Source organism: Hydra viridissima, unplaced genomic scaffold (genome assembly GCF_058129835.1).
Source record: "Hydra viridissima isolate aposymbiotic clone 2 unplaced genomic scaffold, HvirCarnegie_v1 scaffold_6, whole genome shotgun sequence".
Taxonomy (NCBI): Eukaryota; Metazoa; Cnidaria; class Hydrozoa; order Anthoathecata; family Hydridae; genus Hydra; species Hydra viridissima.
This window is the reverse complement of record NW_028324305.1, coordinates 393,084-418,812: the sequence shown is the minus strand read 5'-3', so window position 1 is coordinate 418,812 and position 25,729 is coordinate 393,084. Positions and strand designations below refer to the sequence as shown.

Genomic DNA, 25,729 nt, shown 5'->3' with positions numbered 1-25,729 from the left:
ATAATCTTATTTTAACGCAGTAAGCTACACTAGCAGTGTTAAAACTTGGTTTAATGTAAGAGTATCCCAGCAAGCATATCAACGTTGAAAAAACGTTGAAAAATTGTTAAAATTTATGGTTGAAAAGCCGTTAATTTTTGGTTAAAATGGAAACGCATATCTACGTTGAAACCAAACGTTAGTTAAACGTTGAAAACAAACCACAGATCAACGTTATGTTAACGTTGATTTAGCGTTGGTTCAACGAACATTTCTTATATCTACAATAATGTTATTGTGAGTAGAATATTCTACTCACAATAACAATATTGCATAGATAAGAAATATTGTGCGAGTGAGTTTATTCAAGTCTTTACTAATTCAAGCTAAATTGTGACCATTAGCAAATCCTATCAAATTTCAATACAATATAAAGACTGCAATAGTTGATTTTATATATCTTATTATAGTTTCACAAATGATCTGCCCATTCGTCATTTTGCAAATGCAGATAACTAAACTGTAAATGAAAGCAAATAAAACCACAAAGATAATGTAAACATTTTTAAAACAAAAAATTATACAAAATAAAATTTATTTGGAAAACGATCTTGATAAAATCATTCTTGATCATAAATATCAACATCTTCTGTATCACCTTCTGCCATCACACTCTCCTTTTGATTCGATGCTCGCTTTCCACCATCCAAACGATATGGTGCAAACTTCAAACAATCTGCAATAAACCGTCGTACATCATGTTTTTTTATCTTAAAACATCGGGTAACAGCATCTAAATGAAAACAACTTTTATAAAAATGGCAGACCTCTAGTAAAAAAAAAATTCAAAACATGAAAATGTTTTGAATGTTTCTTATATAAAATTTAGCTTAGCTCACGCTGCCTTATTTTTCATACCCAGTTCATATAATTAGTTTAGAACAATTAAAACCTTACAAATGATTTAAACTCTTTCGGGTTTGTTAACCCTGCATCAAAGTTAATTAAATCTGCAAGCTCAGTAAATGGTTGGGGAAGATGGTAAACATCATCTTTATTTTCTTTAAAAGTATGAACTAATCTAAACAGATCGTCAAGCCTTGTATTGATCTGTTCCAATTTCTGAATTACCATCAATTGAAATTCTAAATATGAAAAGAATAAATTGATTTTTGTGTCAAAAATCTTTATCAAACTAATATTCCAGCCTGCATATCAAAGCATCAGACTTTTTCAAGTTATCAGCATTCTAGAATGACACAACAGTGTCATTCTAGATTGCTGATAACAAATAACAATACAATAAAACAATAACAAAAAATAGGCAAAAAAAGGTAAGCTCTGAAACTATATTACCTTCATCATCATTGTTGTTTAAAAAGACTTCATCAAGTACACTTGCAGAGTCTTTCCTTAGTGGCAAAATCAATGGGATCACTGAAGATATCATACAATCATTTTCTGGCTCAACCACAGAATCACTTCTTAGGCTATTTTTTGGCATGCTAACACATGAACTGCCTGAAAATGATTTAGGTGGTAAACAGCCTAATATAATTTTAGCAAAAATAGATGCTATTACAAAAAATAAACTCACAAGGACAAACCTTATAATTTTCATAATATTTTTTTTAACATTACATTTTCTTTATACTAATGTTGATTTTAAATATAGAGTATATATTTACCTTTCTTTTCTTTTTAAGAGACATCTCTCCTGCACTATTTTCACTTTCATCTTTGTCATTCAAGAACTTTTTAACATCTAAACAATAAAAATTCAACCAAATCCTAACAAGAACTAACAATCAATTTTACCGAAAGGACAACTGACTTGTTTACAATATATCTTTAAATATTTGATAAACATTAGCAAAAAAATTAGTATATTTTTTTAAAATTCATAAAAAGCTACAAAAAAAAAAATAATGGTGCAAGCACAAAATTATGCAAGTGCTCACCTAAAGTAGATTTCTTTGTTCGCTCGATTTTCTTATTAGGAGGAACAGGAAGTGGGAATGTGATTTGTTTCTCATCAGGAGAACTTCGTTTGCACACTTATAAAATTTTACAAAACAAACATTACAGTTTTTTACAAGTCTTTAAAAACAAAGGAGAATTTATCTTGCCATTTTTCACCTAGTTGTTTTAATTTTCAATTTTAAAATATAGCTTTGTAGAGCTTTAAAAAATAGGAAAACTTAACCAACAATTCAAAAGTTATGAAAAATCAAAGTTTGTGGCCAGTTTGTAAGTATTTTTTTTTGTTTTTCTCTACAATAAAAACAATCAAAAAAATACTAACAATCAACAGGTCTCATGTCTAGTTATGCAATCTAAATCCTCCTTACATTTGTAACTTTAGGAACCCTTTAAAAAGATATTTACTGAAATGTATAAAAGGTTTACCTGATATAGGAGGTTTATTACATTTTTTACTTATTACATCCATTACTCCACTGGTCTCTCCAGCAGTAACATTGTCACCATACTCATTACATACACTTTTATCATTATCTAAAGATTTCGATAAAGCAAATGAAAATATTAAAAGTATAACACTCATACTAAATACTGAAAAGTAATAAGAAAACATTTGATTATACATTTATGCATTTAAAATAGTAATAAGACATGTCCAAAAACTTATTTTACAGGTTATAAAAAACTTAACTAGCTAAACTTATGTAAAACATTGTGAAAACAAATTGTAATAAAAACAACTCAATAAAATAATCCTACTAAGTACTTAAAAGTAATCTAAAACGATTGTTGTCTAAATTTAGACAACGTTTAACTTTTCTTAATTTTGACGTCAAAAAAAGTTAAGCGTTGTCTAAATAGTTATAAAGGAATTAAACATCAAAAAATTTTTGTATACAAAAAATCAACAGTGTAATAAGAGGAGCCATGGATAGAGCACTAATAAAATCATTTTAAATTGCTTCACTACTTTTACATTCTACTAATCTTTTTAGAAATACTTAAAAAATTTAATTAGATAGCGCTATGCTCTTTGAAAGCCCTATTCAACCTATCATAGGTTTATATCATACCCTTCAAAAACTATTTTCATATTTTTAATGGTGCTTAAGATTTGAAGTCATTAAAGAATAGAATTATAACCTGAATTTGATTTTAGTTAAACAAAAAAGTTAATACTTTACCAACAACAAGTTGACATAAAGCAGTGTCTCTAAATGGAAGCTTTTTAAGTGTGCCTTTCCATCCATACTTAAATGCAACATAACAAAATAAGAAAGAAGTGTTTTTAAGAGATTTTTTGAAGTATCTTTAGTAGATGTTCCCCCAATTTGTGAAAGAAGGTGAAGCTACAAATAAATTACAGTAGAATCCCATTAACTCGGACTCTGAAGGGGTATATATATTCTGTCCGACTTAGAGAATGTCCGAATTAAGCAAAGCTCTCGTTAAGTCGGACTTTTTGAAAATGTCCGACTTATTGAGATTTCGAGACTTATCGAATGTTCCTCGATATATAAATATTATCTACATATACATTGAACAATATAGTCCTATGTGAAATATATATTTTTGTATATATAATATATACTATAAACAAAAAAAGTCCAAAATCGATGTTTGTTTCAGTGACTCGCACAATTCTTTTTCAAACAGCTCTGAAGCATTCAAAGCTACTCTTCCAATTTCACCACTCTGAGTAAACATCGAAAAATTAACAAGGGTATCAATTGCTTTACGAACTTCTTCAGTCGTTGGCTTTGTCACCGTTTCATCCGACATTTCGTTTCCTTCTTCTTCTTGAGTTTCTTCTTCAACTACCTCAACGATATCTTGAACAATATCTTCATCAGTCATCACTCCTCCCATAACCGAAACGTGATCATCAATTGTTAACATATCTTCGTAAGTAAAATCTTCCGGAACAAGATCCTTATCACGCTGACGTAACTGATCAATTGAATTTTTTAATGCAGGAAAGTATTCTTCATCTTTGTCTAATATTCCTACTCCTACTACTTCCTTAAACCCTGCTTTGTTGAAGCAGTTAATAATAGTGGTTTCTGAAACTTCATTCCAAGAATAAACAAGAATTTTCATAGCTTCAAGTATGGAGATTGAAGGCATTTGTTTTCCGTTATCAATTGCATTTATGACCTTGTTAATTAAATTAGTTCGGTACTTACACTTCAACGATCGAATGACTCCTTGATCCATCGGCTACAAACATGAAGTTGTATTTGGGGGGAAAAAGTAGAGTGTGATCAATTTAAGATTCTCAATATTCGGATGGGCAGTGCAATTATCAATAACCAATGCTACCTTACGGCCTTCTAATGCAAACTTTCTGTCGTTTTCCTTAACCCACTCCTCAAACAGTTCAGAGGTCATCCAGCTCTTTTTTTGCGCACGGTAACGACATGGAGTGCTTCTAATTCCTTTAAAGCAAAGGGGTTTGTTTGATTTCCCAATAACAAATATTGGAAGTTTTTCTGCATACATGTTAGCTGCAGCAAGCCCAGTTAGCCGTATCTTGCAATTCTTACCTCCACTACATTTCTCACCTTTCAAATGCATACTTTTTTTGGGAAGTGCTTTATAAAACAAACCGAACTCATCTGCATTGAATATGTCACGAGAGTTATAACGAGACAATATTGTCGGCAAAGTTGTTTCCCTCCAAGGAACGGTCATTTCATTAGTAACATCTTGACTTTCACCTATGAAATATAAGAAAAGCAACTTTAAAGTCAGCATAAGTTTTATTAGCTATGGTTTAGGACTTTATCCAGTTTTTTTGCACTTTATCCACTTATTGCTTATTGCGTGGTAATGAGCCAAAACGTGGTAATGACTTTAAACAAATTAAAACAAAAGAATTGGTTTGATAATTTAATAGTTTATTGGGGATGGAATAGAAATGAAAGTTCCATGCTTATTATCATTTTTAAGACAAACTACTGAAAAAAATGAAAAATTAAAATGATAAAATACCTGAAATTGTTTTAAACGATATATTGTTTCTTTTTTTCCATCTATCTAACCATCCATCGGATCCTTGAAAGTTTTCACAACCAAGTTCTTTTGCAAAATGCAAAGCTTTGACTTTGAAAATGGTTCCAGACACAGGAATGTTTTGGTGTCGGGTGTTTAAAAGCCACATATAACATGCTTTATCCAAATTCTCATTTAGGGAGACACGCATACGCATTCTTTTCGCAGAAGTTTTATTTTTTTCGACTTCTGAATTTATTTTGTTTTTTTCTTTTGACCATCCAGACAATGTTTGCTTTGGAATCCCATACTTTTTTGATATAGATACAGATGGTTCTCCTTTATCGAGTTCTTTTAGTATTTTGTATTTTTCTGTTAAAGTTCTACTTGATAGCTTTCTCTTAGTAACCTTCGACATTTAGAGTAAAGAAACCTCGATCGAAGTAAAACCGAATCGAAGATATCAGTGAAGATGTTTAGTTCGTTAAATTATGTTTGACGCATAAGTAATTAATTTAAAGTAATTAATTTTCGAACGTTCTAAATTTTGAATTTTAATTGATATTTTTGAATTTTTAATGTAATAGTTATTAATAAATAGAATTTAATCGGAGCTTAACTGAATCGAAAGCTCTTTGTGAAAATGTTTAGCTATAATTGACTCAAAAGTATTTTATTTTCGAGCGTTTAGAGTTTGAAATTTTTATTGAAGTATTGGAAGTTTTGTTATTATACGCACTTACATACAAATTCAAAATAAAAGTCCTAGTTAAGCGAAGTTTTTTGCCGTAGGGACCTCAAAAAACAGTACGAGTTAGCGAATGGTCCGACTTAACCAGGGTACGACTTAAGCGGATGATTTTACAGTAAGTTGATAGAGAATGTTCAAGGGGAATTGAAATTCCGTCCGACTTAGTAAAAGTCCGACTTATCCAGGGTCCGAGTTAATGGGATTCTACTGTATTTAAAAATGCAATTTTTAATAAATATGGAATTCCAGTTTAGAATCAAAATATAAATTTTACATATTCAGTAAAAGCAAAACCTATTTTAGACATCAAAACAAACAGTCTTATATAAAAAATTTATTATCATAGTCAAACTTTAAATGACAGGATATTGAACTTGAAATAGAAAATATGAGCTATTTGGTAACTAAAGTTGTTTTATTTGCAAGTATTCCACACTGCTCCTCTAAATTTCTATACCCATTCAAGGTCTAAATAGGTCCAGCAAAAACTTCCAGATGAACTTCACCATTTTCTAAGTGCTCTGAACTTAGTATACCCATCATTTCAACTGCTATTCTCAAATCTTTAATTTCATTTGCCAAATTTGCTAGCTGATAGAGAACTTTTCCCTGGAACTCTGTAAAAAAGATTTTTAAAAAAACTACTAAAATTTTGGTACACTAACTTATTTTTTTTAAACCTTAAGTTTTTTTTTTTAATCTATTTTAAAATGTATGTTGTAAAATATAGGCTTAAAATATTTTATCCAATATTTAATCAAAGTCCATATTTCACAGTTATAAAATCCAGAGATAATGGTAAAAGAAAGATTATAGCTTAAGCAACTGCATTGGTCACATCGGACAAAATTAAAAAACTTTTAAAGTTTGATAACTTACTCGCTTGATACATTTCATTGATTTGGGGTGCATTTGACATACAACTGCTATTTGTTTGAAAGTTTCAGTTTAATTTTAGAGGTGGTTGTGGAAATACAGATGGTTTAACTACAATATAAAAAACCATTACATTACATTAAATATGCAAAAAGTATTTTAAATAAAAATTCATTTTTAAATAACATAAATAATATATAAAAAACATATACATATATATGTATATGTTTTTTATATATTATTTATATGTAGATATATACAAACACCAACTCAAGCTAATAAAATAAGTATTACTTGGTTGATCCACAATATTGTCTTTTGAAATAGGCGCTCTCTGCCTTAATAATGGAATCCTGGAATTGAATTTTCTAGTTAACAGACAAAGTGATTGTGAAAGTACTGATGCCCTGATTATAATCAAACCCTGATTGTAATCATTCCTTTGTTTTTTCTTATTACAAATTGCTAGATATCACTAAAATCTAATTTGTCACTCTTCTTACTTTTTCCATTAACATTAACATCAACTTCTTCATCACCTGAAAAATAAAATTAGTTATACTATAATTGTAACAAAGCTAAACAGGTAAACCAGTAATATTATTTTAAATAAAAAACAAAATGTGAGTCGTTATTTTGAAAATGTAGAATTTAATGTTATAAAGTTATATATATATATATATATATATATATATATATATATATATATATATAAAAGTAGAATTTAATGTTATAAAGTTTTTATTCTGATAATTTAATAAAACAATTATGAAAGCATTGCTAAACCTTTAAAGTGTAGCTAAGATAACCTTAGCTTTAAAAATAGCTAAGCTACGGTGACCTTAGCTTTAAAGGTCCTCTTTTAAAAAAATCTTTTTGGAAACTATAGAAATAATTTTTCATTTTTGTTTCATACTTCTGATCTTATAATGTTATAAGATCAGAAGTATGAAACAAAAACTACTCAACTTTCTCCTCCCCCCCCCTATTTTATGATTGATTCTGATAGAGAATTTTATGCTGATTAATAATCGTATAAAAACATGGGTCTCAAAACCAATGGAAAGTGCTCTAATTCGAAGTCAAAGTTGTAAAAAATCCCACTAAAAACCCTAATATTCGCCATTTTGAAAATACTAAGTTAATGATCTTTTAGCTGACAAAAGCAAAACATCAATAGCATGGTTTTTACGTTAAAAAATTCGTTTAAGTATGTTTATCTTGCGCAATTTTTTGTTGCAATGAAAATAGTCGTTTTTTGATTTATTAGAGAATAAACTATATTGCAAGTAATGTACTTTTGTAACGAATTTTAAAAGTTTTAAATTTTAAAAGTTTTTTTTCCTATAAGAAGAACTTTTGAAACTTAGTTCATAGTTGTTCTATCACATGTAAAATTTAGAAAATGTAACCTTCAAACCGTTTTTTTTAATAAAAAAAAACCAGCGTACGATACAATATAAATTATTCATCAATTTTTCTACGTTCTCATATTCTACGTTCAACCTTTATTTGAAATCTTCTATTAATTTCATTTCGTTATAACATTTTCGTTACAATCCTTTAAAATAATAATGCTAAAGCTTATGGAAACCAGGTCTGTTTATTGCGCAATGTAACGGTAATTAATTTTCGTTAAAAATAAAAGCGTTTTGAAAAAAAATGGCGAATATTAGGGTTTTTAGTGGGATTTTTTACAACTTTGACTTCGAATGAGAGCACTTTCCATTGATTTTGAGACCCATGTTTTTATACGATTCTTAATCAGCATAAAATTCTCTATCAGAATCAATCATAAAATTAGGGGGGGGGGGAGAAAGTCGAGTAGTGCCAATATTCTTAGGTTAGGGGAAAGGTGCCTATGATGGCATACTTAACTTTAACGTTTCTCTGAGTCATTACCTGAAAACTTAAAAAATAATTTTTGACATGGGTGTATTCCCTCTAGCATGCAGAATAATAATGAACCTCAGAATTTTTACTATTTTGCTTTTTTATAAGTTTATACCATTAAAAAAAAATACAAGTATGCCATCATAGGCAACTAACTGCTCCTATGATGGCACACTTTAAAGAAACTAGACAAACAAGGTTTTTTTTGTTTTTTATTAATGGAAACACAACAAATCAAAAATCAAAAAAAGAAAATCAAAAATAAATATTTTGTCTATAAGCATAGTTCACATATAAATTTTTTTCTACTTCTCTTTATGCCTGCACATTAGCAATGATACCAAGATCTACATTTTTGACAACAAACCCATGGTTCTTTAGAGCAAGACAGCAAATAAAGTTCATAACAATACAAAAATGCTGTATCAGATTCGAAACCCATTACATTATTACTTCCTTTAATCTCCTCACTGCAGTATTTTTCTTCAACAGTCGTCTTTCTTTTTGTTTTTCTAGCAAATTTTTCCTTTTCCTTGTTATCTTTTTCTTTTCCTTTATCTTTTAATTCTTGGATATCCGGTGTGGTATTCAGAGGTCCAGTTTTTCCACGTTTTCATGCCCTTTTCAATTCAATTTTAGGGATTGCTAAAGGCACTGGACACAACTTTGTATACTAGATCTTATCCTTTCGTTGAAACAGAAGATCCAATGCATGTGGAAGCTTCTGATGGGGGAGATCTCATTTCCAAATGTGTTGGTTTCTCAAACTCTTGTATTTCATCTTTTTGTTAGCCTGATCACCTTTTTATGCGCATTAAAATTTATTTCAGGCATTTTTTTCAACTCATTTTGCAGACTTTCCTATGATGGCAACTTCTCGGTATGCCATCATAGGAAAGAGTCACCATATTTATTAAAACAAGCTGTGTCTACCTTATTCTACACATAGCATTACAATAAGTATTCTAATAAATGTACAAAGCCTGCAGATGAAATGCATGAAAATTTCACTTCTGTGTGATGTATAAAAAAATCGTAATCCTAAATATATGAGGGCATTAAAACTACAACACTACATGCGTAAATTTATGTTTGTTGATTACAAAAGCATTATTTACGACAGAAGGACGAATTTTCACCAGAAGTAATGAATTACTAATATACACATGTTGGTCTAATCACTTATACACCAAAACCAATATTTTTGGAAATATGACCAGTATGCCATCATAGGCGCTATGCCATCATAGGCACCTTTCCCCTATAAAACGAAATTCAAAATAATAAACAAAATACATAACAATCAAATAGAAAATTCAAAAGTATAAAAAGTAAACATACCTTAAGTTTATTCTTTTCTAGGTTCTTATAGGTAGATATTTCATTTAAAAGAATTTTCTTTTTATTGAAGTCAGAAATAAAGAAACCAACGAGTTTGACAATTATTCAAATGAAAGTATGCAAAAAATTTATAAATGTCATTAGAATATATACTTATTACATTTTTGGCGCTACTGCACTTTCGCACCCCCCCCCTTTTTTTTTTTTATTGCAGATTATGATAGAAAATTTCATGCTGATTCAGAAAAATATAAAAACATGGACCTGAAAATCAACGGAAAGTGCTCTAATTCGAAGTCAAAGTTGTAAAAAATCCCACTAAAAACCCTTACATACGCCATTTTCAGAATAGTAAGTTAATGATCTTTTAGCTTACAAAAGCAATACATTAATAGCATGGTTTTTACGTTAAAAAAGTCGTTAAAGTATGTTTTTCCGAAGTATCTTCGTAGAGCGCAATCACTGATCTCAAAATATAACTGGATAGCGTATTCAATTGTCTTTTTCAAAAAAATTTGAAGCCAAAATTGGCCTCCCAAGATGGCGGCGATCGGAGCTCCTAGCGGTGATCGATGTACATTTTATAAGGCTTTTTAAAGAGATATGAAAGAAAATAAATAAAGTTTTGAAAGAAAAACTAGACTATGAAATAAAGTTTTAAAAATTTTAAAGAAATGAATTGATTTCTAAAAAAATCAGACAAATTAATTATTTGGATACAAAGGTACAAGATATTCGATGTACTTTTTAAGTGCAATTTACGATTGAATAATATTTATGCATAATCTATGTACCTTTTAGTTCTTAGTTACCCAATGCAGTGTGCTTGAAGGTTGATAAGAAAACTGTATGGTAAGCGGCAGCGGTGTCTACTTACAAATTTGACAAATTTTATATTTTCAATTTTTGTAGAAGATACCAGATATGTACATGCTGCATGAACTATTAACTGAGTGCTGTGAGTACACACAGCTTAGGGGTTCCTTCTAGGATTATTTAATACATAATTTTAATTAATGGATATAGTATTTAATAAAAATATTAAATACAAATAAATTTTTTTTAATATATATTATTTTATATTATTTTTTGTAATATTCCAGCTCTCAATGATTGAGTCAATTGTTTTTGACTTGTTATTCAAAAAGAATTATTAAGGGAACTTTTTGATAACATATATTTTGTATGTTAACAAACATCAACATGTATCTTATCAAAAAATGTATGATATATAAATTTACAATAAACCATCTGCATTAAATGTTGGAATTCATTAGTACTTTCTTATCATTTTAAATAAAGCAGTTTTTTAAAATTCAAAGACAGAGGAGGTTTAATTAAACCAACCAAAAGTGTTGTTATCATATGCGAAGAAACTGAAAGATGTTTCCAAAGGTTGCTTGCCTCATTAAATGGCCACCTTCCAAATGAAATAGGAATTCAAATGCCATTTCTAGTGCTGTTTTGAGATCAGTTGATTACTCAAAAATATTTAATGAACAAACTTCTCATGTTTGACTCATAACTGATAACCAATGGATCCATTCGGAACTCCGTCTCGTCGGATTTTTCTCGGTTTTTCGGAGTTTCGGAGTTCGAGAGAAATCGAGAAACCTCGACGGAACTTCGACGAGGTTTTTAGAAAATATCAATTTTTACTCGTAAAATAATTTATTTCTTATTTTATTTCTACGCTGCTTTTACAATAGTTCATGTTGTTTTCAAAATATAAGTGTTCTCTTTGTTCAATATCAACACAAATTTACATCGCAAAGCAATTAGTAATGCACAGTGAGACAGGTGGTGGTGGTGGAAAAACCTCAAAAAAAAAAGCTTATTCTATTCCAAACCATATATGGTTTGGAATAGAATAAGCTTTTTTTTTTTTGAGAACAACTGCGATTGATCTTCATTTTTCATGCCTAATTAAACTTCTTCATATACTTCAATTGTGTCTCTCTCCTATTACAACTGATGCTTATTTATTTTGCTTAGAGGAAAAAATAGCTGCTTATCATACACTGTTTATGGAATTATATCCAGAAAAATTTATACCTAAGCTTCATTTTCTCATACATTATCCACATCAATCCAGACAATTTGGTCCTCAACGATACCACATGTGCATGGGATTTGAGAGAAAACACCAAGTAATTAAAAATATCAGTCACTTTAATTTTAAAAATATGCCATATACTGCCCTAAAGGGAATGATCTTAAACACTGTATCATCTTTTTACAGTTCTGCTGGTGAGTTGAATAATGGAGTTCTCTCTGAATTAGATCAAGTAACTTTTAAGAAAAATGTAATATCTCGTATTCAGGTTAATGGTATTAAATATTGTCTTGGGTCATGTTTATGGTTTCATAGTGGTTCACAATTTCTTGTTTATACAATTAAGGAGATACAAGTCAGAGGTGACAGAAAGTTTTTTATTACAACACAGCTCCAGTCTGTTGCATATGATGAGATAAGAGGTTTTTTTAGTGGCATTGAAGATATTACTATTCCTTTAACACCTATTTCACCAAAAAATATTCCTTTTCCTTGGCCTGCATTTTACTTTAAAGAGGCTGGTAACATCTATATTGTACCCCCAGCACTTCCATGTTAGTTAAATAGATAAATACAGTTTGGAGTCATTCATAAAGTGCATATGCACCTATTTACAGAGTGAGAAACTACAACCAAAAGTTTACTGAAAGGATTATATTGTCACAAATTATTTTTGACTGACTATATATATATATATATATATATATATATATATATATATATATATATATATATATATATATATATATATATATATATATATGCATATATATATGCATATATATATGCATATATATATGTATGTGTGTTTGTATAGCTTTTTTTCAATATTGGGAATATATATTGTCTTACTTTTTTTTGTTTTAAGATAATTGAGTTTAAGGAGTTAAAATCTTTAGAATTTTAAATTTTTCAAAAATTGGGAATTCCGCTATATAGGAAGTGCCATTGTCAGGCTTACATCCTGATATTGATGAAAAACATTTTTTTGATTTACTACTTACGAAGCACTTGATCATTAAATGTTATAGTTTGTAACTTGTTCTAAATGTTTTATTTTAAAAATAAATTTGCATTTTTTTATTTGAAGCTTTTATTGTGTCAAATTTAATAACGACTATCTACTAATATTATGTTATTAATATCTACTTGCATATTGATTTAGATTGATTGAATTCCTTTTGTTGGCGATGTTAGACAACAACTCATTAATTACTTTCCTCCACACATTAAACAATTTGTTAGCAGCAACTCTGTAGTTGATGATAAGATTGTGGCCAGAGAATTAATGGCTTGTCTGTTATCATTCTGCTTCTCCCATATCCCAACTCATGCTAACGTTGTAAATAGAATTCTTCTGCACAAAATATTTTTTTCAAAGTTAAAGTCGACTTGTCTAAGCTTATATCCTTGTTATGGTCAACGATGGGTAAGTGAATTATTACGCTTAATATTGTATTTGTTAGTCCAATTTGTTCATACTAAAAGTGATAGGATTAATTTTGCATTTAAAGATTTTATTATTTTAAGTTCATGTACTTTTTGGTTTAAATAAATAGTCATTTATGCATTATGTATTATAAATAAGTAAATTTTAAAAGTTAATGCTTTTTTAAAGTTTTATTTGACAATTTATGCATTAATGTTTGTTTAGCAAACAGCCTCATCAATTTGCTATTTCGTTACTTTTTTTTTTATAAATTATAAGATTATATTTTGGTTATGTTAGGATCTCATTTTTAAAAAGTTGCCAAACAATTTTCGACAACGACAGTATACCAAGTGTCGCAGCTTAAAGGTGAAAAGGCTTCCACAGGTTTCTGTTTCAAATAACAATAGGAAACTCAAACCTGTTGTGACTGAATTGGTAGCTAATCAAGGGCAGCTATTAAACGATGTTGAAGTAAGAAAAACATAATTTATGGATTTAAGCAATATTACTTAGATATTCTTGTAAATAAATTTTCTCTTAATTTATTCCAATTTTTATTTGATTAATTTCTGTAGCTCTTCTATATGTTTAAAATCGACTAGTACTTTTCATTTTAGAATGAATTAAAAAAAAGAAAACCTTCACAGCCAACCTTGTCCATTTTAGATAGACAACTATTTAATAATGAGACATTCAGTATGATACCAAAGAGAATTAGTTTTTCTCCTACACTAATGCTGGAGGAAGCAATTCGTTTTTATGCTGATTTCAAGGATGCTGCAGTCAAGATACAAGCAGTGTTGTCTTGGATTTCTCCAGAGTCTGGTAACCACACTGACAATTTGTTAAAGCTCCAGCAGAAACTTATTTCCAAGAAGACATGTGATAAATTGTTTATGAAAGTGGATGTAAGTTTATCACTTGAATTTTTGAATTTATTTGAATTAAACAACAACATGCATGTCTATGTTTCCATGAAATAGCATACTTTTCTTTTCTGTCTCTTTTTTTTTTGTATTAGTTTAATTCTTTCACGGAAATAATTTTAAACTGGAATGTGTGTGAAAAACTGGAATGTCTACTTTTTAAATTTTCACAAGATTTTTTTGCAATATTATTATTTTACTATTGTACTATTATATACTGTTTTAGTGTGACTCTATTGGAGAATACATAAGAGTACCGAGTTCTTATGGTCCCCAAGTGATTTTTAATCACAAGGAGTATGGCATAAGGAGTCGACAGGGTCTTGAGATGGACATTCAGCCATTAGTCAGCACCAGTGAGATGGTGGTGACTTTAGTTATCGTGTATTATTTATTGGACTTATCATATCCATCTTATTTTGGCAAGTTGCTTGGTTTTTTTCAAGAGATATGTGGATTTGAACAATTTATTTTCATATCAAAAAAGTGCAATACACTGTTGAACTCTTTTCGAAGTAATGTAAAGTTTGTTTCAAATATATATGCATGATCCTAAACTACATGATACTATATATTGAATAATTTATAATGATTACTAACTAATACTAATAAAAGTATTTGCATAGAACGCAGTTAATGTCCTTTTCCATATCAAACTGTTTTATAAAAAAACTGTAAGTGGTTGTGTAACAACTAACAATTTATATGTATATATATAGAGAGAGAGTTTTGCTTTTAGTGAATTGCATGGTCATTATAGAAGAAAAAAAGAAGCATATTTTAAGAAAACTGAAATTTCCTCAAACATAACGGATAACATAACGGGTAATTACCCGTTATCTCAGATTTTCAAACATAACGGATAACATAACGCCAGTTTTCGTGTTTTATAACGGGTATTTACCGTTATGTTCAATGTATAATTCGTATGAAAATAACATAACGGCAGTTACCGTTACGTTATTTTCATACGAATTATATATTAAACATAACGGGTAATTACTGTTATGTTTAATGTATAACTTGTATGAAAATAACATAACGGTAATTACCGTTATGTTATTTTCATACGAATTATACATTGAACATAACGGTAAATACCCGTTATAAAACACGAAAACTGGCGTTATATTTTTAAAAAATATAACGGGTAATTTTTTTACTGTGTATAATAGAACATACTCGTACTTTTCCATTGTACTATTTCAGAAACTCTTTTGATTATAATAGTATCTTTTTAATAATAGAAGTTTTTAAATCCACAAAAATCAGTTGCGGTATAATAAAATGTAATGCATAATGAAATATCTTTTTTTGTCAAAAAGCAAGAATTTTTTAATTTTTAAGCAAAGATATTGTAAACAGTAACTTTTAAAATATGATGTGTGTGTGATATTAGTCAATGTATTTTAACTATTTAATAGCGTACCTTTACAAAAAAAAGTCAAGATCATTATTTACAATATATACAAAAACTGGTCTTAAAATAACGAGGTAAGTTTTAAACATATAATACTTTTTTTTTACAATAATGTCGTATATCGTATGATCAAAATAATTTTCTCCACCTTAAGTCTAATATTCTTTTATAGAGAAAAATGATTTCGGAAGCGTGGAAATACTTTGATAAAGTTGTAGTAAATGAAAAGAAATACGGAGATTGCAAAAAATGCCATAAAAGAATCGCTTGTCTATGAAGCAGCACAAACGGCCTAATTGGTCACATCAAAAGTTGCGAGAAAATAGATTTAAAACCATCCAGTTCCAGACCAGTTTTGACTAAGATATCGTTAAACTCGATTAGGTCCATAACTCAATCTGAAACACTAAGAATGCTTTTTGAAAATTATGGGCATAGTTTGCCCAAGTTAGCGTCCACAATTTCAGAAAAAATTAAGATGTTTCATGCTGAAGCCAAATGTTTAATGATCGCTGAATTGTCTGCATTGAAAGCAAAAGGAGAAAAATTTGGACTAACAGGTGACGAATGGTGTAGCAATAGAGGTAGAAGATACTACAATTTAAATGTTCATCACGACCGAATATATTGTTTAGGAATGGTGAAATTCCCGTCTCCTAGTTCTGCCGAAACATTAAACATTTTAATAATGCAAAAATTAAAATAATTCGGTATAGATGATGAAGATGTTGCAGGTAAAACTACGGATGGCTGTAGCTGGGTGGTGAAATTGGGTACCACGTTTAAGTTTCCACATCAAATCTGCCAGAATCATTCAATTCATTTGAGTGTTTGATTTGCTATACGCTAAAAAAGGTTGTCGCGAAAGGTTGTCGCGAAGGTTGTCAGAATTCAAGCAACTTCCTCGGAAGCAGAAAGAGTTTTCTCCTCGTCTTCCAGATTTGTCACAAAGTTTCGTAGTTCACTTTCTGATGAAATGATAAATGTTTTCATCTTTTTAAAATATTATTTTGAAAGATCTTCAGAATAAATACTTTTTTAATATTCTTTTTTTAGTTTTTACTATAGGTACCCCAAGAAGTCTTTATTACAGAGCACCGCGGCAGGACATTTAACTGAAAGTTCACGCCTTCTTCAAGCCATTTATTAGATAAAACTTGCTCGTTAAAAGATTGCGATTAGAAAAATATTTAAGTACTAAGGAATATAAAAATATAATTTTTTTAAAAATTTAATATAAATTATAAATCGAAATATATAAAAATAAAAAAATCAAATACAAGAACAATGTTTAATTTTCAACTAGATAGTTTAATTTTTTAATTTATAACAAAGTTTTATCGAAGCTACGGTTTTTTCTCGACTCCGACAGAGTTTTTTCTCGATTTTTCTCCACTCCGGTTTTTCTCGATTTTGGATCCTCTGATATATACTGACAGTTTTTTAACTCCTGTTTCTCATAGAACAATAAAAAATGAATACCCAGCACTCTTCAAAACGTAATAATAGGAATGAGATCATAGTATTAAGCAGATTGTTTCATTTCAAAAGTAAGAAATGATAATATTAAATGCTAATTTATCTTTTTTTTTACCAATAATTGATCACTTTAAGTAATTGTGTTAAATCTCACAATAAGTTGTTGCTAAATTTCATTCTTTCATCCAGCTTCTCCATTGTTAATTTTTAGAAAATACTTTGGAAAACTTTTGGAAGTTGACAAAGGCTGATATATGCAAGGTTATGTAGTGCCTATGGTAGATCAGACTGATGGCAGAGCCAGTAAACTGATTTTTAATGCGGTCCAAAAGACAACCTTTAACTGAATTTTGTGTTAGAAAGAAAATATTTTACAACCTTATGTTTATCTATAGTTTTTTATTTCCTAAGCTCAAGTAAGTTATAATCGCCTGATTTGTTAGAGTCAAAGGTTAAGATATATCCTATGCTTGGGATAATGAAAAGTGAAAAAATAAAAGTATTAGGATAAACATACACCAGGGTCGACTTTTAGCCTTCTTGTATTATAGGCGAGTGACAAATACCCCTTAAAAAAAGGCTTTTAAGGGGTAGTTTGCTACGTTTTTCCTTTTTCTACCGCGCAAATTTCGAATTTCGCAAAAAAAAAAAAAAAAAAGTAAACAAAGTTGAAGAGGTTTCGAACAATTAAATTCGAACCTAAGAACATAGCAAAACTGTTTGAGTGTTTTTATATGAAAGGTGAAGTTTAACTTAACGTCAAATTCTTAATATGATCAATCACGCGAGGTGAAAATACGTCACACGTTTAAAACTAAAATAACACGAAAAAAAAAACGAAATTTTCTCAAACTGGCCTTAAATCACCCGAGTTAGAAGAAAGTAATGAAAGCAACAACAAGAAATAAAGTTTGCACAATAAAAGAAGAAGAATAAGAAGAAAAAGAGCAACTGGCATTAAATGTATGATGGCAACAGTGATTATTATTGTAAAAAGAAGAATGAGAAGAAGAAAAAAAATGAATTAAAAGAAGGGAGAGTTTGAGAGTATCCAGCGTGCATAAAACTTAAAGAAAGAGGCTGTGCTGAAAAGAAGCTAGAGAGTGAGATAACAAGAGTGGTCAGAGTAACAGCAGTAACAACATCAAAAGCAATGGGAACAATGAGCAAATTTAAGAGCAATGGCAACAACTGTTTTTGGAAACTTAAAAAACAGTAGGACTCAAACAAATAGACAGTGTTGAAAAATAGCAACAGAGGGTGATTAGATATTCCTAACAATGACAATTGACAATTTAACTAAAACAAAAAAAAATATTATTGCAAGTATAATATGGTTAGGGTTACGATTAAGGTTAGTGTTAGGGCCCACTTACTTGAGAGACTTGGGGCTGGCAGGCAATAATACTCCCGTTAAAGTCCTACCAAGATGGGCATTTTTCTGCAATATGTCCTCCACCAGTCAAGAACATCAACCTTTGAATCTATCACAGTTGTGTTTTTGAATTTTGCCCACTTGATGGAGATCTAATGACCCTCAGAAGTTAAACGTTTAGTAAACTTCGTATAACTTCGCTTACTTTAATCTAAAATTGTTTAATTTCAAATTATTTTAAAAAAATTCGTATAACTTAAAGTTCTTCTCTACGGTTCCTTTTTACAAACCTTTTTAAAATTATGTTGTTTTATTCGAAAAATTTCTTTCGTAAATTTTGTCTTTAGGTTTTTTTTTTCGTATTTCTTCGTTAGGAATACTGAATTGTGAAAATGCTGAAGTGTGCATGCATATTCAAAACCTTCATACTTTTTTAAATCAATTAGTAGAATTTGTAAACTACGAGGCTGCTACAAAAGCACATGATTCAGTTCAGAGCTTAGGAAGAAACTGGAGCGGTTATTATATTGTCTCAGGTATATTCTTTGCTTGGAGCTATTAAAATATGTATCTTAGCATGAGCAATATTAATTGCCAGAAGTTTATTTCACTTTCTCCGTTAAATTTTTGTTATCTTTAAAAGGAATTATACTCTTACATTAAAACATATAAAGGTATAAAATATATCACTTGAAGCTGCAATCAGAGGTATTTGTAGATATATGTTTATGAATATAATTGTTAGAAATCTGTATATATTGTACTTGTTACTACAGTAAAGTGCTTTTTTAATTTGTTCAATAACATTTGTTAGGTAATACACTCTGTGAGGGAAAAATACAATAGGAAGGGTATGTCACATGATATTTTGGAAAATGTTTCATTAAATCTTTTAATAAACTTTTTTCTTTGTTTTTATTTTATTCACCGTAAGTCAAAAATATACGTACAGTTTTTTTTTCCGTGTTTATCACAGGCTTTACCTAATAAAAATTTTGCTTTTCATTCACAAACATCACTTAGGCTTGATCTGTTAACACGCCGCCATGTTTTATATTCCACGCCACCAACTTCTTAAGCACCTTAAATGTTATGGCGTCATTGAAAAATACGAAAAGGTGTTTTCCAGAGCTTTTTTCGGTAAAGCTTTTAAAAGTAAAGCTTGAAACTCTTTTTATATTAAACGTCTTTATTCTACGTTACTTTTCTACTATTCCTTATTATCTGTTAAATTACTATGTATTTTGGTGGGCCACAGAGACCGTATGATAATCTGTTAATAATAATTTGATTGGCTTCATCAATAGACTGTTGAACATTTTCATCAAAAGTTTCTAGATTTAAGCCTATAAACTCATCAATAACAAGCAGATTGTAATCAGCCAGCATTTTACCACTTTGATTAACAATCTTTTCAATTTGATGAAGAGAAGCTTGTTCAGCTATTAGAAGTGGGAATGAGTAGTGAATGAAATCTTCCATCATAAAAGCTTTGTATGTATTCCTGAGATGTAAAGGATTGTCAGGTTCACAAAAGGTCAAAATATTTGAAAACAACTGTCTAATTTGCCATGGCAAACGTGTTAAAACCGCCTCAGAAAGAGTATTCTGCCATTCAGTGTCATCTTGCAACAAACCTTTCAAAACATATGCTTTACGAAATGTTTCAAGGACATTACCATTAATAGTACGCACATACTCACAAGATGTTGTTCCTTTTGCTAGCAAAAGTAACAGTCTAAGAAAATTCTCCAGTTGGATTAACTTTATACATTCTTACTATCACTTTATCACCACACCTTTGTCTAACCTTCGATTTACAATGTTTATTATCAAGTATAAAGTGGTAAGGAATGTCTACATACGAATAGCAATGTGCTCTTTCATTTTCAGTATTCAACTTAAACCATGCCATTAGGTGCGTATCACATTGAGCTGCAAGATCTAAAGCCATTTCGTCAGGTTAGAATTATTTTGTTCTATCTCCCATTTTAAACGTTGAAAGAAAGTTTTTGATTTTTTTCTATAAGTAAAAATTACTTAAAATTTTACTATTACTTTTTAAAGAAATAATAACTTATTCTTCAAATAATTTATATCTAAAGAAACTATATAGAAAAAAAATTTTAAAAATAAAATGTATTTTAAAAGTATTCATTACTTAGTAAAATCAACAATTTATTTTCTCCCAACGTTTAAAGTTTGAGATAGAACAAAATAATTCTAACCTGACGATTTGTTCTACTCCTTCTCTAAAATACACTAATTGATTTTTAAGGTAGATGAACTTCAAGGCGTATAATAGTGTGACATGACTTATTGGATACTCAAAAATTCGCCACAATGCTTCAGGTGCACTAACATAACGACAATCTAAAAAAGTGTTTACTTCATCAAGATTAATTTGTTCATTTAATAAAATATTTGCACAGTCGTGACCATTGTATATGTATTTGTACAAATATTTAACAGCCTTAACAGACATGCAAGCTTCAACATTAATGTGAGCTTGATATTTCTTTGATAACCATGGATTGTAAGGTACCACCCAGCGGTTATCTACATTGTTACCTGTAATATTGATAATCAAACCATTATCACGACGTCTTTAGCGTGGATAACCATTATGAACTGCTACTGTGTTAGCGCTAAATTCTTTAGGATAGTTTTTACTGCACACCCCATCTTTCATGCAGGGAGAATTTGGATTCAGTATGCCACATGGACCATGACTCATGCAAGTTTTAACAACCTCATAAAGGTCTCGATTAACAATCGGATCTGGAATTTCTGCAGATATTAAATTATTGATATCATGTGCTGTTTCAAGCTTATCATCATTTGCAAAGTGAAATAAAATATGAACATGTGGCAAACCACACTTTTGAAACTTAATAACCTGAACATGTTACAACTTTCCCTAATACACCGTGCTTAAAAATGTCATTGAGAAGGTTATTTAGTTTGAGTTTAAATACTAGAATAACTAAGTCAGGTCTATCATTTGCTGTCTGATCTGGATATAAATTTTGGGTTATAAGTGAAAGTATTAAAAAGATTTGGTTTACCATACTTTTTAATTAAAGCCATAGCATCTTCAAAGTTTTCTTTTAAGGCTCGAGGATTTCCTACATAAGTTGATGGCATAACTACAACATGCCCTGGTCTAATATGATTAATTCCAAGGTTGTTTACATGTTCGTTTAAGACATCATGCTGCTCGCTTCTCAGCTTGTTTTGGTTATTTTTGATGAAAGCAAGGCGCTGGCCTTCGATTTTAACATACACATCAATAGCATATTGCTGAAACACATTTTTGCCATGAAAGAGTGAAGAAAAAAATTGCCGAACTGAAAGTTTATAATTGTAATTCTGAGATAATGTAACATGATTTCTCACCAATGTAGCACGTTTAGGGTTGTGAACCAATTGATTATGCCAACCAGCAAAACCCCTTGGAAAAAATAGAGGATAAACCATAGGATCTAAGATGGCAGACATACTTGATATAGTTTTAAGAGGATGACCTCTTGGATAAATAATGACTCTCTTGGAAGCAGGTGGTGCACCATCTTCACCAACAAATACAACTGCAATTTCATTATTTGAAGGGAGATTATAGTGACTTATAGCGATTATAGCATTTTATGCTGGAACATCATGATTCCAAAATATTTATAGCAAAATCATGAAGTAAACAGCGCTTAAGACAAAAAATCAAATTGAGATAAAACAAATTGTATATATGGCAAAATAATTTGTATTGGCTTTTAGTGAATGATTAAAAGCAGTGATTTTTAATAAAATTACCTATTTACCATTTTTAACAATAGACGCCAACTGAAGATAAGCCAAATGTCTATTAACTCAAAAGATAACAAAAAAACATCACAGCAAAAGCACACAACAATAGGACACACCATAAGTTAATATATATATAACATAACTTAAGATAACATTCATATGTAACAAAACATAAGTAACATTACGCAAAATGTTATTATAATACATTACTATGTATTTTTAGAATAATTTTTAATAATAAAGGCTTGAAAACAGCTAGACCTAAAGCAGTAACAGTTTGACACTAAACACTATGGTGTAACTCTCTGTTAAAAGTACATCACTTGGCTGGCAAAGTTGACAAACCTTGCTCTACACATTTACCAAGTCACAGCACTTTGAAAACACAGAAACAATATAAAATAAACATATGTACCAACTATAGACACAATAAATGTGTCTAAATATATATATAAGGTTAAATATATGAGTAATTCTATTGCGGCGGTAAATACCGCCACCTTAAGCTGGGAAATTTGCTAGAGTGGCGGTAATTTTCTAAGATGAGGCAAGCGACTTTAAACGAGACAAAGCTCAGTGAAACTCAACTCAACCTTGTTTAAAAAATGGACTTACATAAAGGCCAATCGTTTCAAACAGCAACTGAAGCTTAAGCATTCATTACCCAATTTTTAAAAGATCATTGGCATCCTTTGTGCCAAAGGAATAATGTGACAGTTTCGTCATATAACAAGAAAGTGAGTGTGTCACATTTTATGTAAGACGAAGTGGGGTACCATTGACGAATCTTTAGAAAATAATTTTGTTATTTTGCTTTGACTAACTAAATTTGGTATGCAATATTTCTACGTGTTTACCGATGCAATTGCTGCCAGGATACTGATTAAGAATGTAGTTAGTTAACTAATACTATTGATGGATAATTAATTTTGTTATTTGGGTTATAGTAACACGACTTGGCTGGCTAGAATTAAAACTTAGCAGTAGGCCCCCTCTCCATAAAACGAGTCATTGTTTATTAGGGTATCTAGAAATAAATGATAATGTAATAAAAAGTGTTCCATTAATTATGCACAATACCATACATGTACCTGTACATATTACAATCAAATTTTTTGTTTTAAATAGGTAAGGTTTATATTGTGTGGTGTCATTAAAGTAGTATAACATCCTCTTTAAAGAAGAGCTAAATAAATAGGTAAAACCTGTTTTAAAATTTCTACAGACAATAATGATCCAAAGTTTGCTTTAACTGAGAGAAGAAACAAAAAAGAATGGGAAAAATCCAAAGAAAAAGGAACTGATTTTATAACAACTGTTAAAACAACTGAGGCTGCAACAAATGGTGATTCATTAACTCAATCTGAGGGGCATGAATTATTTTTTGCCCCAATACCAAAGGTTTGTGGCAGACCAGCAGTAGCCGGACAGCGTGCATTTAAAACATTTGGTACTAGAACAACTAAGCTATCATCTTTATTGCTTAAAACCAATGAATGCCTAAAAAATAGTACAATGGAAAGTGCAGCCCAAGTACAACAAAATGACAGTTGCAAGGAATGTGGTTTTGTTGATCCCCCCCAAAAAAGAACCAAAACAATACCTTGGATGGATTCAATGTGATCATTGTAATAGTTGGTAGCATTCTTCCTGTTCTGGTTTTAACAAGAAATTTAAGTTAAGTGAACAGTTTATGTGCAAATAATGTGTTAAATAGATTGAATACTTCTCAGCATATTGTTGTTACATAAACTGTTGTTATAAAAATGAAATTTTTCTGTTTATATATAGAGAGAGACTTATTAACATATATTTATGTAGTATTTGTAAAATAATTTATATAAAGTGTAGCATTAATATAAATATTAGTGGTTAAAATACTAACTTGTTTCCATTGTTTTAAATTATTTATCAGCTGTGATGCATTTCACTGTAAAGGAACAAGTTCTAAAGAGATACTCTGTAAATTGTTTTTAAAATTTGTTTAAGCTGAACCAATATTTTAATCTAAATGTAATGTATATAATATTGTCACTGCAAAAACTAATAAAAATTTATTTTATTATTTAAAAAGTTTTTTATTTAATATATTAATATATGTTTTATAAATTTAGATATTGCTGGAAAGATCATGTGATGCTAATAAAGCATTGTTTAATGAGTTATCATACAGCATACATGTCAGGGAGCTAAAAGCTAATCGACATTAATTGCCTGTTAATTTTTTGTTCCTTGAAATGTCATTTTGGAATTCGGAATGAAAGTTGTGATCATTAACTACTTCAAATTGATTACAGTTATGTTTAAATCTGATTCGGTTTGACTATTTAAGACAACAAAATCGTGCTAAATTTTAGTGATTATTGGGTAATTATGAACTCTTTACCAATTTGCTAATTTTTCTTATTTGATTACTTCTCCATAATAAACTTAATGTATGATGATGTGTTTACCGAGTCTAAAAACGTCACCTCCCGCTGCCCTTCCATCCTCAGAACCGGAAGAACCAGCGACGGAAGTAGAAAGACGGAAGAAGGCTGACGGAATGATCCGTCACCCTTCTTCCGTCTTTCTACTTCCGTCGCTGGTTCTTCCGGTTCTGAGGATGGAAGGGCGGCGGGAGTTGACGTTTCCAGACCCGGTAAACGTAAATTTTGTAAAGAAGTGTGCTAAAATAAAAAAATATTGATCAGAAACTGCACCCATTACTGATAATAAAAAAATCAAACAATATTATATATAAATATATGCGGACGCGTTAGTACATTTGCGAAAAAAGACCACTGTAAAAAACGTAAAAAAAACACTGTAAAAACGTTAAAAAACACTGTAAAAAAACGTTTAAAACTAGTGTAAAAACGTAAAAACAACCAGTGTAAAATTGTGCAAATTACAAAAAAATACAAAAAAATAAAAAAATAAAAAAATAAAAAAATGAAGAAGAAAGTTACCTTTCCTTCGCCGCCATTTTGAATGTTGTATGTTGAAAATTTGAGCAGAGCTTCCGCGTCTGATCTCTACGAGGGCTTTTGCCCAAATGAACGTTTTAACTTTGCACTGGTATATATATTTTCGACGGCCCTTAAGTAAACAAACCTTTGCGGGGGTAGATTAATTGACCAATCAGATTGCAGAGAAAAGTAAACAAAAGAATAAACTGACAAATCAGAATGCATGGAAAAGTAAACAAAAAAATGAATCAACCAATCAGAATTAACCTTGTGTTAACAAAAGAAATAAACCGGGGGTAAAATAATAAAAAGACGGGTGTAATGAATACAAGTTAGATATGTGTAGATATTAGTTAAGACGAGGTTAATAATTAATATAAGTTAATAATTTTCTTATAAATAGGTTGAAATAATAGTTGTTACATGCGTGAAATTGATGAAAAGACGGTGTTAAAATGAATTAAATTTT

The 25,729-nt window shown here is 29.8% G+C and overlaps 3 protein-coding genes and 1 pseudogene across 9 annotated transcripts; 1 reads left to right on the top strand and 3 right to left on the bottom strand.

Moving 5' to 3' along the window:
* Nucleotides 1–530: 530 nt before the first annotated feature.
* On the bottom strand, nucleotides 531–3,396 carry LOC149886510 (uncharacterized). Of its 6 annotated transcripts, XR_016453289.1 has the most exons (7): nucleotides 3,147–3,396; nucleotides 2,389–2,496; nucleotides 1,941–2,036; nucleotides 1,668–1,744; nucleotides 1,336–1,527; nucleotides 937–1,124; nucleotides 531–772 (listed from the first exon to the last, which is right to left on the bottom strand). XR_016453289.1 is itself a non-coding variant. In XM_090090167.1 (6 exons), exons 2-6 carry the CDS (start codon nucleotides 2,429–2,431, stop codon nucleotides 746–748), a joined length of 519 nt encoding a protein of 172 aa, XP_089946293.1. In that variant the 5' UTR covers nucleotides 2,432–2,496; nucleotides 3,147–3,396; the 3' UTR covers nucleotides 531–745. The 6 variants fall into 6 exon arrangements, 3 of the variants coding, with proteins under 3 accessions (XP_089946293.1, XP_089946292.1, XP_089946294.1); XR_016453288.1 differs by lacking the exon at nucleotides 3,147–3,396 and having other exon boundaries at nucleotides 1,336–1,500; nucleotides 2,389–2,673; XM_090090167.1 differs by lacking the exon at nucleotides 1,668–1,744 and having other exon boundaries at nucleotides 1,336–1,500.
* Nucleotides 3,397–5,932: 2,536 nt separating this feature from the next.
* LOC149886509 (uncharacterized) lies at nucleotides 5,933–7,148 on the bottom strand (annotated as a pseudogene). The gene is made up of 4 exons (XR_016453290.1): nucleotides 7,087–7,148; nucleotides 6,878–6,936; nucleotides 6,587–6,694; nucleotides 5,933–6,324 (listed from the first exon to the last, which is right to left on the bottom strand). The product of XR_016453290.1 is annotated as an uncharacterized LOC149886509 (transcript).
* A 5,878-nt stretch (nucleotides 7,149–13,026) lies between these two features.
* On the top strand, nucleotides 13,027–16,698 carry LOC149886508 (uncharacterized). The gene is made up of 6 exons (XM_090090165.1): nucleotides 13,027–13,302; nucleotides 13,603–13,776; nucleotides 13,923–14,213; nucleotides 14,458–15,056; nucleotides 15,656–15,725; nucleotides 15,824–16,698. Exons 1-4 carry the CDS (start codon nucleotides 13,162–13,164, stop codon nucleotides 14,779–14,781), a joined length of 930 nt encoding a protein of 309 aa, XP_089946291.1. The 5' UTR covers nucleotides 13,027–13,161; the 3' UTR covers nucleotides 14,782–15,056; nucleotides 15,656–15,725; nucleotides 15,824–16,698.
* Nucleotides 16,699–19,107: 2,409 nt separating this feature from the next.
* Nucleotides 19,108–22,006, bottom strand: LOC149886507 (uncharacterized). Its single transcript, XM_090090500.1, has 6 exons — nucleotides 21,574–22,006; nucleotides 21,405–21,521; nucleotides 21,128–21,295; nucleotides 20,734–21,064; nucleotides 20,143–20,243; nucleotides 19,108–19,139 (listed from the first exon to the last, which is right to left on the bottom strand). The coding sequence occupies exons 1-6, from the start codon at nucleotides 22,004–22,006 to the stop codon at nucleotides 19,108–19,110; spliced, it is 1,182 nt and encodes a 393-aa protein (XP_089946626.1).
* Nucleotides 22,007–25,729: the final 3,723 nt, after the last annotated feature.

What these genes read in the sequence shown, in the direction of transcription:
- LOC149886510 (XM_090090166.1), bottom strand. Translation starts at nt 2,587, where the DNA reads ATGTATAATCAAATGTTTTCTTATTACTTTTCAGTATTTAGTATGAGT. An exon ending in AACAAAGAAATCTACTTTAG is followed by an intron (nt 1,501 to 1,940) that starts GTGAGCACTTGC and finishes AATCATTTTCAG; the next exon opens with GCAGTTCATGTGTTAGCATG. An exon ending in CGAAAGAGTTTAAATCATTT is followed by an intron (nt 773 to 936) that starts GTAAGGTTTTAA and finishes GTTTTCATTTAG; the next exon opens with ATGCTGTTACCCGATGTTTT.
- LOC149886508 (XM_090090165.1), top strand. Translation starts at nt 13,162, where the DNA reads ATGGCTTGTCTGTTATCATTCTGCTTCTCCCATATCCCAACTCATGCT. An exon ending in CTTGTTATGGTCAACGATGG is followed by an intron (nt 13,303 to 13,602) that starts GTAAGTGAATTA and finishes TGGTTATGTTAG; the next exon opens with GATCTCATTTTTAAAAAGTT. An exon ending in AGCTATTAAACGATGTTGAA is followed by an intron (nt 13,777 to 13,922) that starts GTAAGAAAAACA and finishes TTTTCATTTTAG; the next exon opens with AATGAATTAAAAAAAAGAAA.
- LOC149886507 (XM_090090500.1), bottom strand. Translation starts at nt 22,006, where the DNA reads ATGTCTGCCATCTTAGATCCTATGGTTTATCCTCTATTTTTTCCAAGG. An exon ending in CACAGTAGCAGTTCATAATG is followed by an intron (nt 21,065 to 21,127) that starts GTTATCCACGCT and finishes GTAACAATGTAG; the next exon opens with ATAACCGCTGGGTGGTACCT. An exon ending in GGAGTAGAACAAATCGTCAG is followed by an intron (nt 20,244 to 20,733) that starts GTTAGAATTATT and finishes GAATTTTCTTAG; the next exon opens with ACTGTTACTTTTGCTAGCAA.